Source organism: Platalea leucorodia (genome assembly GCF_965183815.1).
Source record: "Platalea leucorodia genome assembly, chromosome: 2".
Lineage (NCBI taxonomy): Eukaryota > Metazoa > Chordata > Aves > Pelecaniformes > Threskiornithidae > Platalea > Platalea leucorodia.
In genome coordinates, this window is record NC_138824.1 from 2,707,335 (window position 1) to 2,720,324 (window position 12,990).

At 49.9% G+C, this 12,990-nt stretch overlaps 1 protein-coding gene across 1 annotated transcript; it reads left to right on the top strand.

Annotated features, from left to right (window-relative positions):
- Positions 1-6,404: 6,404 nt before the first annotated feature.
- KLHL35 (kelch like family member 35) lies at positions 6,405-12,540 on the top strand (the record flags this gene model as incomplete). Its single annotated transcript, XM_082305076.1, has 6 exons — positions 6,405-7,294; positions 9,107-9,291; positions 9,861-9,979; positions 10,480-10,668; positions 11,355-11,543; positions 12,352-12,540. 6 exons carry the CDS (start codon positions 6,405-6,407, stop codon positions 12,538-12,540), a joined length of 1,761 nt encoding a protein of 586 aa, XP_082161202.1.
- Between the last annotated feature and the right edge of the window lie 450 nt (positions 12,541-12,990).

The window sequence follows — 12,990 nt, forward strand, 5'->3', positions numbered from 1 at the left end:
GGGCCTGCTGCGACAGGACAAGGGGGGATGGTTTTAAACTAAAAGAGGCTAGATATAAGGAAGAAATTTTTTCACGCTGAGGGTGGTGAAACACTGGAATGGGTTGCCCTGAGAGGTGGGAGATGCCCCATCCTTGGAAACATTCAAGGTGAGGTTGGACGGGGCTGTGAGCACCCTGATCTGGTTGAAGATGTCCCTGCTCATTGCAGGGGGGTTGGACTGGATGAACTTTAAAGGTCCCTTCCAACCCAAACTGTTCCATGATTCTATGGTTCTCTCCCATCCAGGTTTTCTAAGACAGTAGCTGAAAAGCAGTCGTGGAGAGGAGGTGACTGTGCAGACCTGAGTCTCGAACAGTAACTGCAGAATAATTTTTCAGTGTTTGTGGCCACATGGGGACAACGATGCACCTGTAGAACCGATCAGGCAGCAGTTTTAAACCAAAAAAAATGGGAAGCAATTTGTTTTTAACACACATTCTGCAAGTCATTGCCCCAGGGTGCTGTGAAGGCCAAAAACCATAAGCAAGTTCAGAGAGGAATAAATGGCTCATACATCCATTAGCACTTATTAAACACCGGAGTTCAGATGAGAGATCCAGCTTGGGAAGTCCCTGAGCAGTTCTTTGCTAAATGTGTATATTAAGGGAAAGGCTTGCTTGGTGCTTGCTCTATTTTTTTATTCTTTACCCCAGGATCTGCTCCCAGCTGCAGACAGAGGGTGCTTTGGGTGAGAAGGGGATCTTGTCTGGGTCAGCGTGGGATCGTTCTTTGTTAAGCAGCTGTTTTCTCCCGCCCCTGAATGGCTGCATTTAACTGATAGTTGAAAAGGATTAAAGTAAATACAACACTATCTCACTGGTTGGTGATGGGTAGTCAGTACCGTGTCATGAATTTGACTGGCTCTGGGAATACCTTTTGAGTGTTAAATATACAATTGCCCTAAGGGAAGGGGTAGAGCTCCTGATGTCTACAACATTGAATAATCCCTAACTGGGGGCTGTCGTTGTTGTACCCTAGGGAAAGATATTGAAAAGTTGAAAGGAGAGAAATGAGAGTCATGTAGGCTGTGTCTGTTATTCAAATAAAAGAGCTGAGGATTGGTTGCTGGCTTTAAGCCCAAATGTCTTGGGACAGCCAAGGTTGTGCTATTTAACTCTTTTTCTTCCTCTCTAAAACTGCCCTTATTTATAAGAGCTTAGTGGTACAGCTGGGACACTTCTCGTGGTATCTGGGAACCTTTCCAGCCCTTTAAATTTGCCAGTAGAGTTGTAGTCCTGGGGTCTGGGAGGTGACGCTGATGTGACCATGCCCTAGGCCTACAAAGTTATCTGCTGTAAGAAGGATCTCTCATGTCTCTGCTAAAGCCTTAATATGATGCAGAGGTTAGGAGCTTTCAAAGTTCAAACTCAGCGTGAAAAGTCTAGCCATGATGTGAGCAGTGGCACGAGGCTGAAGGCTGGCTCCCCTTCTCCTGGACTCTTGGTGCAAGCAACCGCTTCTTGGCTGAAGCTCCTGACTAGGTTTCAAGCTCAACGTGAGTATTGACAATATGTGAAGTAGGAAACCAAGTTGTTTTTTTCCCTTCTTAAGCCTCTTAGTTTTCTCCCTCTCTTCCTTCTGGACCCTGTTTCTGTTCTAGTTATTTCTCTACCCTTACTCATCTACTTGGCTCTCCTGCTTCAGTCTCTTCTCCCGGAGGCTGGTGGCTGCCCTTCACTTCTGCTAACTGGCTGAGGGTGAAAAGAGGGTGTCCTGACTCTCTCCATGGCAAGGTAGGGCCATGGATGGTGGTGGCAGGAGAGCATAGACAGCTGTCCTGGATAGGACCCATTTCCTTCTCTTGGGTGTGTGGTGAGGAGGTACAGACCACAGCACGATCAAGTCCTAGTGACCATCTGCCTCAAGATGTCTCACTATGGCCTCCATTACCCGATTTATGCAAAACTCAATATTACCTTTTTTCCACTGTTTTTTCCTTGTTTTCTCTTCAGTTTAGCTGCATCCCTTCTCCTTCCTATTCCTTTCTTCTCCTGACATGCATACTCTTCTGCTCCTTCAGGAAGCTTTGGTCCTACACTCACAGTGAGCTTTCCCCAACAGATGCCTGGAGTTCCTGGTCCTATATACTTGTATTTCCCTTTTGCATCTTTTTAATGCTTGTGGCTTTGTGCCTAATGGCTTCCGTGGGCCATGTGCCAGGGGCTGAGCATTTTTAATGTGAAGAAGGGATTTTAGAGTCCTAATCCACTGTAAGATCACTGCTTCTCGTGTCTGTATCTACCCTGAGAGAAGACCTAGGGCACGGGGAGCGAAGGAGGGGTTGAGCTCCTGCCCCTGCATAAGGTGTCCTTCCTCTGGTGCTGTCTAGCAGACACCCCTTTCAAACACCCCCAGGTCCTGCAGCTCTATGGGGTATTTAATGCTCTCTGTCTTATGCAAAAAGGCCACAAGCGTGGGTTGTAGCACAGCCTTTGCACAGTGACAGCCGCCTTGGGGCACGGTGGCATCACAGGGGGAGATCCAGGGCCAAGTGCAGTGCAGTCTGGCTGTAGAAATCTGCTCCATACGTGGCTTGGCATGGGCACAGGGACAGCCGCACCCTGCAAAGCCTTCTCATTGTGGTCACTTCGTGTATTTACAACTCTTAGTATCTGGTCCCTCTACCCCTGGGGCTGCACACGCTGTGTGAAGCTGGGGTTTGGTTTTGAACAGGTCAGTAGCCCCATGCCTTATGGCTGCAAGGAGATGACAGCATTGCAACCTCGCTGAAGAGTTTCCAACACTGGAGATCTTTTTGCTGTGCCCCACAGGGCAGGATCAGTGCTGTGCTGCCATTTGTCCTGATGACCCACTCCTGGTCATCCCTAGCTGCATCCGTGTGCAGCCATAGTTGCACCCCTGCTCGGTGCAGCCTGGCAGTGCCAACTCTATCAGGGTAGAAGGTCCTAAGAGCAAATCCCCCAACCCTCCCAGCCCACTGCAAAGGCTGGGAAACCACAGTCCCTTCCAGGTTGCCAGTGATTCATATGCAAATGCTGGGAGCAAGCAGGATGCCAGCTTGTGCCCTGCATCCCAGCCATGGGAGAGGAGCAGAAAGAAGCCAGCCAGCGAACGTGGCAGTGGTGCCCCGCGGAAAGGCGATTTCAGGAGGACAACATGCAGGGGCTGGTTATCAGTAATATTTTTCTTCCATCTAGTGTGAAATAATACAAGTTGTTCAAAGTGATGCTGGGCAATGGAGGGAAGGCTGGCTGCATCAAATCAGGGAGTTTGACAGTCTTCAGCACAAGGGTTACATCGTGGAGCTTCCCCAGGGCTGCTTTGGTCCCTGCTATGAGCATTTAAAAATTCAGCCAAAACTGGGATCAAGTTGGAGGGGAGGGCATAGAAAGCCACACGGGGCAAACCTCCCCTTCTGTCCTCAACATCCTCAAGGACCTAATTACCTAATTATCACACGTTAATGAGGGGGACTGCAGCTCCTCCCTGACCCAGTCCATTCCTGCTCCGGGCATCTTTTTGCTCACAGAGCCATATTTTATTTATTGGCTTTAGTGTGGTTTCCAGTGAGACAGAGTCTCTATCAAATGAATCGTTCCACCTGGACCCCAATTTACTCTCCAGATGGCTTGGCCCTCTTGAGCTGCCTTGGTGTGATATATTTTCCCTGAGCTGCGATGGGTTTTCCCTGGGTCCTGGCTCCTCCCTGGCTGGCTGTTATTGACAGCTGCATGGCTAATGCCCTGTAGCTCTCTGGCATGTCATTCAGGAGAAACAAAAGCAGATTTCTCCCCCACCTCTCTGGCAGTGAGGATAAAGGGGATGCTTTTGTGCTTCCCCAAGCCTTGCCGGAGAAGGGCTGAGAGTGCTTTGCAGAGGGGACCTGTCTCTGTGCAGAGCCCCGATGTGGATGGGAGCTCTCCGAGAGGGAAGTTGAGTCTTCGCTAGATCCCACCTGGAGGACACAACCCGTGAGTCAGGTAATGTTGGACTTTCTTGCATTAGCAGCTGGGGAGGCCTGACAAAAAAAATACAGTATTTGCTGCTGTGTGGTACTTGGATGGAGAGGTGACCTGGAGAGAAGTGTGCGTGGGTGAGGGCAACAGGGCAAATCCACTCTTTCTTTGGCATTTGCATCATTTGTCTCATGGGTAGACAGGAGGGATGTGAGCTTGGGCAAGGTATTTGGATTGACTGGGGAGGGAGGGGGTGTGTGTGTCTCTTTGTAAGGAGGTCAGCCTGAGCTGTTTCTTCCCAGCACTGAGCCATGCAGAGCTGTGCGTGACCCTGATGGCTCGGAAGTGTGTGCAGATCAAGAAAGAAGTGGGGATATAGGTGTGTTTGTCTTGGCTGGACCCGCGTGTGTCGGCAAAATGCGGAGTCCCCCATGCTCTTTGCAAAGACATCTCTAGAGAGCTGCCTTTGTTGTAACTTCTCTAAATCACTTTGAACTGACTCAGAGTGGTTCTTTCCTGCATGCAGCCCTGAGCACCCGTCAGCGGCGTTCGGGGTGTTTAGAGCCTTCACCCACTCCCACAAGATTTCTTAGATATTTAGTTAGGGCTTGTCATGCTGCTTCACTGTTCTTTAGGTCTCTGCAGCTCCCCTGTGGCACAGGCAGAGTTTTTTTCCCCATTGCTGGGGGATTCTGAAGGCACAAAGGATACGGTGACACTTTCTCGGTGTGGTGGGGTGAGGATCATCAGGACTAGATCTGGTTGTCCTACACACAGCTACCCTGCTGCAGGTGCAGTCAGGAGGTGTCCTCTGGAGCATGGGAGAATCTGAGTACCTTTGGGGTCTGTGGTCAGACGTGATGGGTGTCTGGGAGGTGCAGGGGTAGGAAAAGAGATGAAGGACTAGAGCTAAGACAGGGATTTTGACTCATGAGAAATTCAAGGTAACCCTCCTCAAGGGATGTGCTACCTGCCTTCCTGCAGGGGAGTGTGCGGACACCACAAAGCCACTGGCGTCTGGTCACTTGTCACCTCAGTGGGGACTTGTGCTCCTGCCAGAGGGTTGTGGTGAGATGCTCCAGAGCCTGACTTAGGCGGCCCTTAAGTGCAGAGCCTGAGCCACCCCCAGACGGGCTCTTTGCTGTTACAGAGCCTCAGAAAAACAATCTAAAACCTGCAAGGCCGTGGTAGAAGCTGTGATCAGGAGTGCTCTGCTGATGGCCCTTACTGGTACCCCCACTCAAGGAGTTGTACTGACTCCCTGCCATGCTTTTAAAACACAGATGGTGGCATTGCTGTACCCCTTTTATTTAATGTCCAGCTGGTGAGAGCAGTCAGGCAAGTGCTGGGAGACCCAGGTTCAATCCTGTACTCGGTCTCCCCCCAGGCATCTGGGTCTGTGCAACCATGATGAGTCAGGGTGGGCTTTTGGGGAGAAGTGGAGAAAATGGGGCAGAAACAACCTGTTAGTGGGTCTAGGATGGCGGAGGCAGAAATTGAGGGTTTGGGGTCTCTGATTCTCTCACTGTTGTCAGACATAGTCGATCCTTGTCACTATTTCAATGCCACGAAGCTTTTCAGACCCTGCCTCTGCAGGCAGAGGTCCTTCTCCCCAGGGATTACTCTTTACAGGGGATCCGGCTGCCTCCCCTCCGCTTAAGCAGGGATCACCCTTTTGGATGTGCAGCTATTTGCAGCCTCCAGGCTGAGCCCATGGGTGCTCAGGATGGGTCCTGCTGCTCACACTGGCAGCGTGAGCTGTTAGAGCTCAAACGAGAGAAGTCCGCTGTGCTTCATTGCAATCACTCTATGAAGTCCTTTAGGAAAGATGTAAAATCACCTGGAGAACAAATGTAGCAGAAAGGTACGTCAGATGTAGACATCTCCCCTGCTTTCGGGCAGGTCGTATCATAGCTACCTTTGGCAAATCTCAATCTCACGTCCTTACCTCTGATTTTTTTTTTTTTTTCCCCTGGAATCAGATATCTGGGGAAACATGGTAGATAGAAAAAGTCAAAACACTGCATTGCTTCCAGCTGGGCTGTGCCATGGAGCGCCTGCATTTGGCAGGATGAGGAAAGCAGTTCATCAGAGCTGCGAGGTGTCAGAACAAAAGGAAAAGCTGTCGAGGTGTTAGTACGGCATAGGCTGGGCAAGGCAACTGCCTTAGAAGAAACATCTAAAAGCAGAATTTTGCCTACTGAGATGGGGTTGGATTGGAAATATCCTAGTGCCTATCACTGTGTGTGGTTTGGAGGAAATATTGGTTACTGAGGAGGAGCCATGTGTGTGGATGAAGGGGCAGAGTCTGACTACATTTTGGCTGGAATCTGTACTTCCCCATGGCACTGAGGAAGATGCAGAAACCGTGATGGTGTTGGGCACTACAGTCAGATATTTTAATAATGTACTGTTTTCTGGTCTCCTTCACTGCTTCCCAATCAGGATGCATCGAATGATGAAAGAAGAATCAAGTTTCAGGACGAGCAGCCTGGAAAATGTGACGCAGGACCCGAGCAAAGAAAAGCTGCACATGAAGCTCTGCAGTGGGTCCTGCCATGCCGAGCAAATCCTCCAGACACTGAACTCCTACCGGCAGAGCGGCATCTTCACAGACGTGGTGCTATTAATTGATGGACAAGAATTCCCCTGTCACCGTGCCACTTTGTCAGCCAACAGCACGTATTTCCGGGCCATGTTTGGTGGCAGTCTCAAAGAAGGCCACCAGGATATCATTAATATCCAGAAGATTTCTGCTTCCACTATGTCTCTCCTTCTTGACTATATGTATGGGGGGAACATCATCATTCAAGAGGACAATGTTGAAGGTATCTTGGAACTGTCTGACTTGCTGCAGATCTCCAAGCTCAGAGATGCTTGTGTCACCTTCCTTGAAGGCCAGCTTCACCCATGCAATTGTTTGGGCATCATGAAGTTTGCCGATTCATTCTCCATCGTGTCCCTGACAGAAAAGAGCAAGAGGTTCATGCTGGAGTGTTTTGTGGAGGTGTCGTGTCATGAAGAGTTCCTGGAGATGGGTGTGAAGGAGCTGATTGAATACCTGTCCGATGAGCAGCTGGTGGTCCCCAAGGAAGAAGTGGTCTTTGAAGCAGTCATGCGCTGGGTACGGCATGACGTACCTGCCAGGAAGGGAGCCCTGAAGGAGCTCCTTGAGCATGTGCGTCTGCCCCTGCTCGACCCCACCTACTTCCTGGAGAAGGTGGAAATGGATGGACTCATCCAGGACTCAAAGGAGTGCATTCCTCTCCTGCATGAGGCCCGCAAGTACTACATCCTCGGGAACGAGGTCAGCTCTTTGCGATCAAGGCCCAGAAGGTAAAACTCAGCATCTTCTTCCCTAGACCTGCATGACCTACGTTGATGGATCTTAAAGTTTCGGTGTTCTTGGGTTGTTTTCTCTCTTTTTTTTTTTTTTTTTTTTTTTCCTCCAATTGCTTCGCTTTTGGCATCCCTGTTTCTAAAACGGAGACATTGGAGGTGTTTGCCTGTCTTAGAGGATTCCTGTGAAATTTACACTATATGCGTCCAGACTATGGGCAGGAAGGGGTCTTTGTAGCTTTTTATTTCTACCTGTTTTCACCGATGGGTAGAGCACTGGGTTGAGACCTGGTTTAGGTCTGCCATTGGTCTGCTCTCATTTCACCTTTTTTGGTCTCTCTCTCACCTTCTCCAAACTGTCTGTTAGCAAGAAGGCTTGGACCTGTCTCAGTCCTCCTGGCCATCGGTGTGGTGCCTAGCTTAAAGGCATTGCTGCAAGGTCAGGAATTAATATCCAGTGAAAAAAAAGCAGTTACTGTCCAGGTGGCTACCTAGGCATCCCCCAAATTTTTTTCTTTTCTTTTTTTTGTTCCATTGATTTATTGATGAACAGCAAGAAGATAAAGAGATGATGGCCCAGGCAGCTGCCAGTGTAAAGTGGAGGAGGCAAAGAAAAAGTAATTTCTAGGGTTGGGAGTGTGTGGAAATCTGCACCTTTTTGTGACTGTGAAGTTTGGATTTGACCAGCCACGTTTTAAGTCTCTGCTGTTTCTTCATGGTACCACGGGTCCCTTAGGGTGTTCTTGGTAAGAATGCTGATGGACACCTCTGCTCTGAGGTGGGTTGCCATATCAAACCGAATTGGTTTGCAAGGCTCCCCATCCTTTTCCAGAGGACACCCATGACCATGGGGCTGCAAGGTCAGGTTCTTGCGCTCTCAAGAGTCCTCTTCAGCCCAAGGAGTGCAGGCTTTTTGCTGCTCAGTTGGAGCATTCTGAGCAGAAGGACAGAGGTTGCCCCAGTGCATCTCAGAAGTCTCAGCGTGGCATTTAGGGCATGTTTCTGTTAGGTGGAAGGGATGGTTTGACACATCATCTCTGTGCTGAATACCATAACAGGCTATTATATACAGAATTGCTCAATGACAGGGTCCGTAGTGACATCCTCAAGGATGCAAACAGCTAAAATTCACTGGGGATAAATCCCACCCCCCAACATCCCCATTTTACCTATTTTCTTTTACAGCTTTGGTCTTAAGTGAATTGTCTCAGCCTGCACAAACCATGGCAGAGCTGGGGATTGGACCAAGTCTTTCAAATCCTCTTTCACTCTCCTCCTTCCTCTCCGCTCCCCTCCCGCAGAGCCGTTCCTCTCTTGCCACCTACTAGCTGGCAGGATTTTCCTTCCCCTGCTGTCTGTCTCGTCTGCTCGCTGCTATTAGGGCTGGAGAGAAAGATTTCCTGGAAACACTTCTTTCTCCAGGCAGAGAGCTTGTTGCAGGCGGGCTGCCAGGAGCAGCTTTCCACGCTCGTGGCTGTGCCTTGAGGATTAGGCTTGATTGTGCTGGAAGGGGGAGGGTGAGTGGCAGGAGGCAATCTCACGAAGGACTTCTAGAGGTCATTCCCATTTTCTTTCCCTATGCAGTTTGGACCCCTTCCCATCCAATCTGGGAGGTGCCTTCGATTTGAATGTGCAGACAAAAGGGAAGGTGCAGGGGTGAAATGATTTGCCCAGAAAATCAGCGGCTGATGCAGGAGAGCCCCCTGCTCTATCCATTGGGCTGTGCTGCTGATGTCCTAGATAGGGTGGAAGGGATAATGGAAAAAAGTAGCCTCGCCCGGGGACTTACCCATGCCTTTCATGGTCTAGGTTCATGGAGCTGGCAGAAGTCATCATCGTCATTGGGGGCTGTGATAAGAAAGGCCTTCTGAAGCTGCCCTTCACAGACCTCTACCACCCAAAAAGCAGGCAGTGGACAGCTCTCTCCAGCGTGCCTGGCTACACCAAGTCAGAGTTTGCTGCCTGCACACTGAAGAATGATGTGTACATATCAGGTGAGATACCCTGGACCAGATGGTCCCTTCCTGGTTGCAAAGAACAGCATGACCTCTGCTTGGACAGCCACTCCTTGGGTCTGTTCACTAGGACTCATCCACATGCATCCCAGCTTTGGAGCAAAGTCACTTCTTGGTGAAGTTTATCCTTAGGTGGTTTGGATTTTGCTGTCCCAAGGAACAATTTCACCTTTGAGAGGGAGGTTGGCAGTATTAAGACACCTTTCCCTCCTGTTGGGCATCTGTCAAAAGTGTTCAGCAGTGGAATGAGATGGTTTCGGTGTGTGTGCTCTCAGGGTTTCCTAAGGCATCAGTCTTCTGCCTGTCCCTCACTTAAAATATAATGCCTATCAGATGAGTTCTATATAAGGGGTGGAGCAGTGTAACAAGTGCCTTGAAGTCCAGATGGTATCTCCCTTGGGAAGCTGAGTTTACATGGCCATAACCCAATAACCGTATTCTGGCCTAAGTTGTTCCATCGCATGGAGGAGCTATGCAATATTGTGGTGTAGTGAGGTGACGGGGCTGTCCCTGGGATCGCACCAGCCCTCCATCCCTTTGTTTTTCAGGAGGACACATCAGCAGCAATGATGTTTGGGTGCTGAGCTCCCAGCTGAACGTCTGGATTAAGGTTGCTTGTCTGCAGAAAGGCCGATGGAGGCACAAAATGGCAACACTTCAGGGCAAGGTAAGCAATAGCCCGAATTTTGGAAGAAGCCATGTGGAGCACTGTCCCCCACTTCTGCTGCCCAGTACAATGAGAAACTGTGGGTGTGTGCTTGTCTTCTGGGTCATTTAGAGATGAGTTTTGATGGTTTTGATGGGAAAACAGCTAGGACATAACCAAGGAGTCATTGTTTCAGTTGGGTGTGTGTTGTCACCTGAAGCAGCCACGAATGAAGTTGTAGCAGTAAGATCTACCATGAGATGGTGCAAGACTTCTGTAGATAGCTGTGTTAAGTCGTTGGGTGAAAGCTACACAGTGTGAGATGTTTCATAGAATCATAGAATGGTTTGGGTTGGAAGGGACCTTTAAAGATCATCTAGTCCAACCCCAAGGTTTTACTGTGGCTTGATGTCCGTCTTTTTGGCCAAGTCCTAGCCTCCGCTCATGTACGTCGTGACAGTGTAGCCCATTAGGTGAGTCCAGGAGTTTCTAATTGGCTTGCTTTGCTCCTTTTGTGTCAGATCTATGCTGTGGGAGGCTTTGATGGTTTTTACCGCCTCTCCAGCGTGGAGTGCTATGACACCTTCTCCAACAGCTGGTCAACCTTGGCCCCGCTGCCTCAAGCTGTGAGCTCGGCGGCTGTGGTCTCCTGCCTGAACAAGCTCTATGTGCTGGGCGGTGCTGTGGATGACACCGCTAACACCGACAAGGTATTGCTGGGGCATCAAGAATGGACCGAGACCTAAAAAAGAAGGTTTCCCAGGGAACGTGGAGGGAAATGGGGTTGTCCTTAAGCTACCAGGGCTTACAAAGGGCCTTTTTTTTTTTTGAAGACTAATGAAGGCTCCCTTGTTATAAGATGAGACATCACACATTTAAATGGAAGCCAATGAGACTTAGGGATGAGAGAGGGAAGGTGTCAGGAGGTGACAGTGCATTAGGCATGGTTTCAGTAGAGCCTGTTCTGCTCTGAAGCCTGGTCAGCCCTGAGGCACCACAGGAACAAACCTCCGACACTGTGGGCATTCACTTCGGGTAAGCAGCAACAGTAGTAACTGCCTGGAGGAGACCTCTGCAAGCCAGACATGATGCTTTTGGTCTCCTGAGCTGCAGGAAGAGCCAGCAGTGCTTCTCAGCTGCATTTCTGAACACTTAACCACGCGCTGTCTGGGTCAAGGACAGCCACCCTGGGGGCTTGTAGTTTGTCTGGGAGACTTGATTGCAAGAGGGAATGTTAGAACCTCTCATCCCTTTGCTCACTGCGCTGGTCTCTGGGTGTTGAAGCTCCCATCTGTGCTTCTGTCCCCGTATGCTATTATTTCTAGTGAATAGCAGCTTTATCCAAGCAGGGAGATGCGGTAAATTCATGTTCCCATAGCTGCATTTCTCCTCCCAGGTCCAGTGTTACGACCCAGAGGACAACAAGTGGACACTCTTGTCTCCCACCCCTTTTTACCAGAGGTGCATCAGTGCCGTCTGCTTGGACAACATAATTTACGTTGTAGGTGGACTCCTCAGTAAAATCTTCAGCTATGATCCAAGGAAAGACAGCTGGCGAGAAGTGGCCACCCTCCCTGGGCCTCTGGTAAGGTACAGGTTTAGGAAAGAAGCTCTGAGCCTTCCCCCTCTCTCTAGAATAGGAGACATCTGTCCTTTGCTGGGATTGAAGGCAAGGAAAATACATCGTGGGCTGGGCTCTAAGCACGTGAACGTGACCTCTGTAGAGCAACTCAAACAGGTACTCGCCATCAGTGTCCATACTGCTTGGAGGATGTCTGTCTCCCAGCAGACGCAAGTTTTCTTGCTGAGGCTGGGTCTACACTAGCTATTAATGCCAGAGGAGTGGATTTGTAGGGTGAAACCATTGGTGTTGAGGACCTGTTCTCCACACTATGTGTTTCAGGGTGAGGGTTGTACTGGCTCTAGTTTGGTCTGTGGACTGAACACGGACTGGTGGTGGTTGTGTGTCTTGGTTTACTGTCATCATGGTTTTGCACTCCAAAGCCATGCTGCAATGTGAGCCATGGCACAGTGAAGAGGAACAATGGGACACATCTCATCCCAGTCTGAATTAAAATGCCCATGTCACTGCACACTTATAAGCGGCTTTCACAGGGAGGTGCTGGCTGGGTCTCTGGTCTCTTGGTGTGCTTGTGAGTCTGGGGCACTGCCAGAAACAGCAGTGGTCCCATCACTGACTTGAGGCCTTTTAAGTGCCTGAACTCTTACTGAAACAGTAAGATTTCAGCATCCCAAGAGCCAGACATCACTTATCTTATTTTCACTCCCTTCTTCTGGGCAGGTGAGAGTTGAGCCCTTTGCAATGACTCAGCCCTGTTGCCTAAAGCTGGAGGCTTGCTCCTCAGCTCTTGGGCTTTCCTTCTGCTTTCCAGGAGAGCTGTGGCCTGACGGTGTGTGGAGGGAAGATTTACATCCTGGGTGGCCGAGACGAGAACGGGGAAGGAACGGACAAAGCCTTCACTTTCGACCCAGTAACAGGGAGTGTGGAACAGCAGCCGCCGCTGCAGCGCTGTACCAGTTATCACGGCTGTGTGACCATCCTGCAGCGCATGAACAGATGACCACGGGGCTCCAACTGCGTCCATCTCTCAGCCAGAGCCTCCCCTTGAGAGAGTGGCCACCCAGCATGTGGACAGACATCTCACCTTTGTGCGGGGAAAGGCAATACAAGCCACTGAAGAAGATGTGCTCCAGCCAGCCCCTGAGCAGCCTCTATTTTGTTTTTCCTGGCCTCATGATGCTGGTGGCTTTGATGCTGATCTAGGTCAGAGGATGAAAGGGTGCTGGGCTGTGTGAAGCTACATCACAGACCTTGCCACAGGAGGATTCAAGTATCCTTGCAGCCCCTGGAACTACTGAATTTGACCTTTACTTAGGTTTCCCTGGCTGTAGATGACAGTTTTCTGTTATGTTGGCAACAGAGGCTCGTTGTCCTGCAAGGATGTGTATCTGCTGCTTTCTGATGCCCAAGACTGTTGCAGTAACAATTACAGTTAAAGGTTCCAATTCTT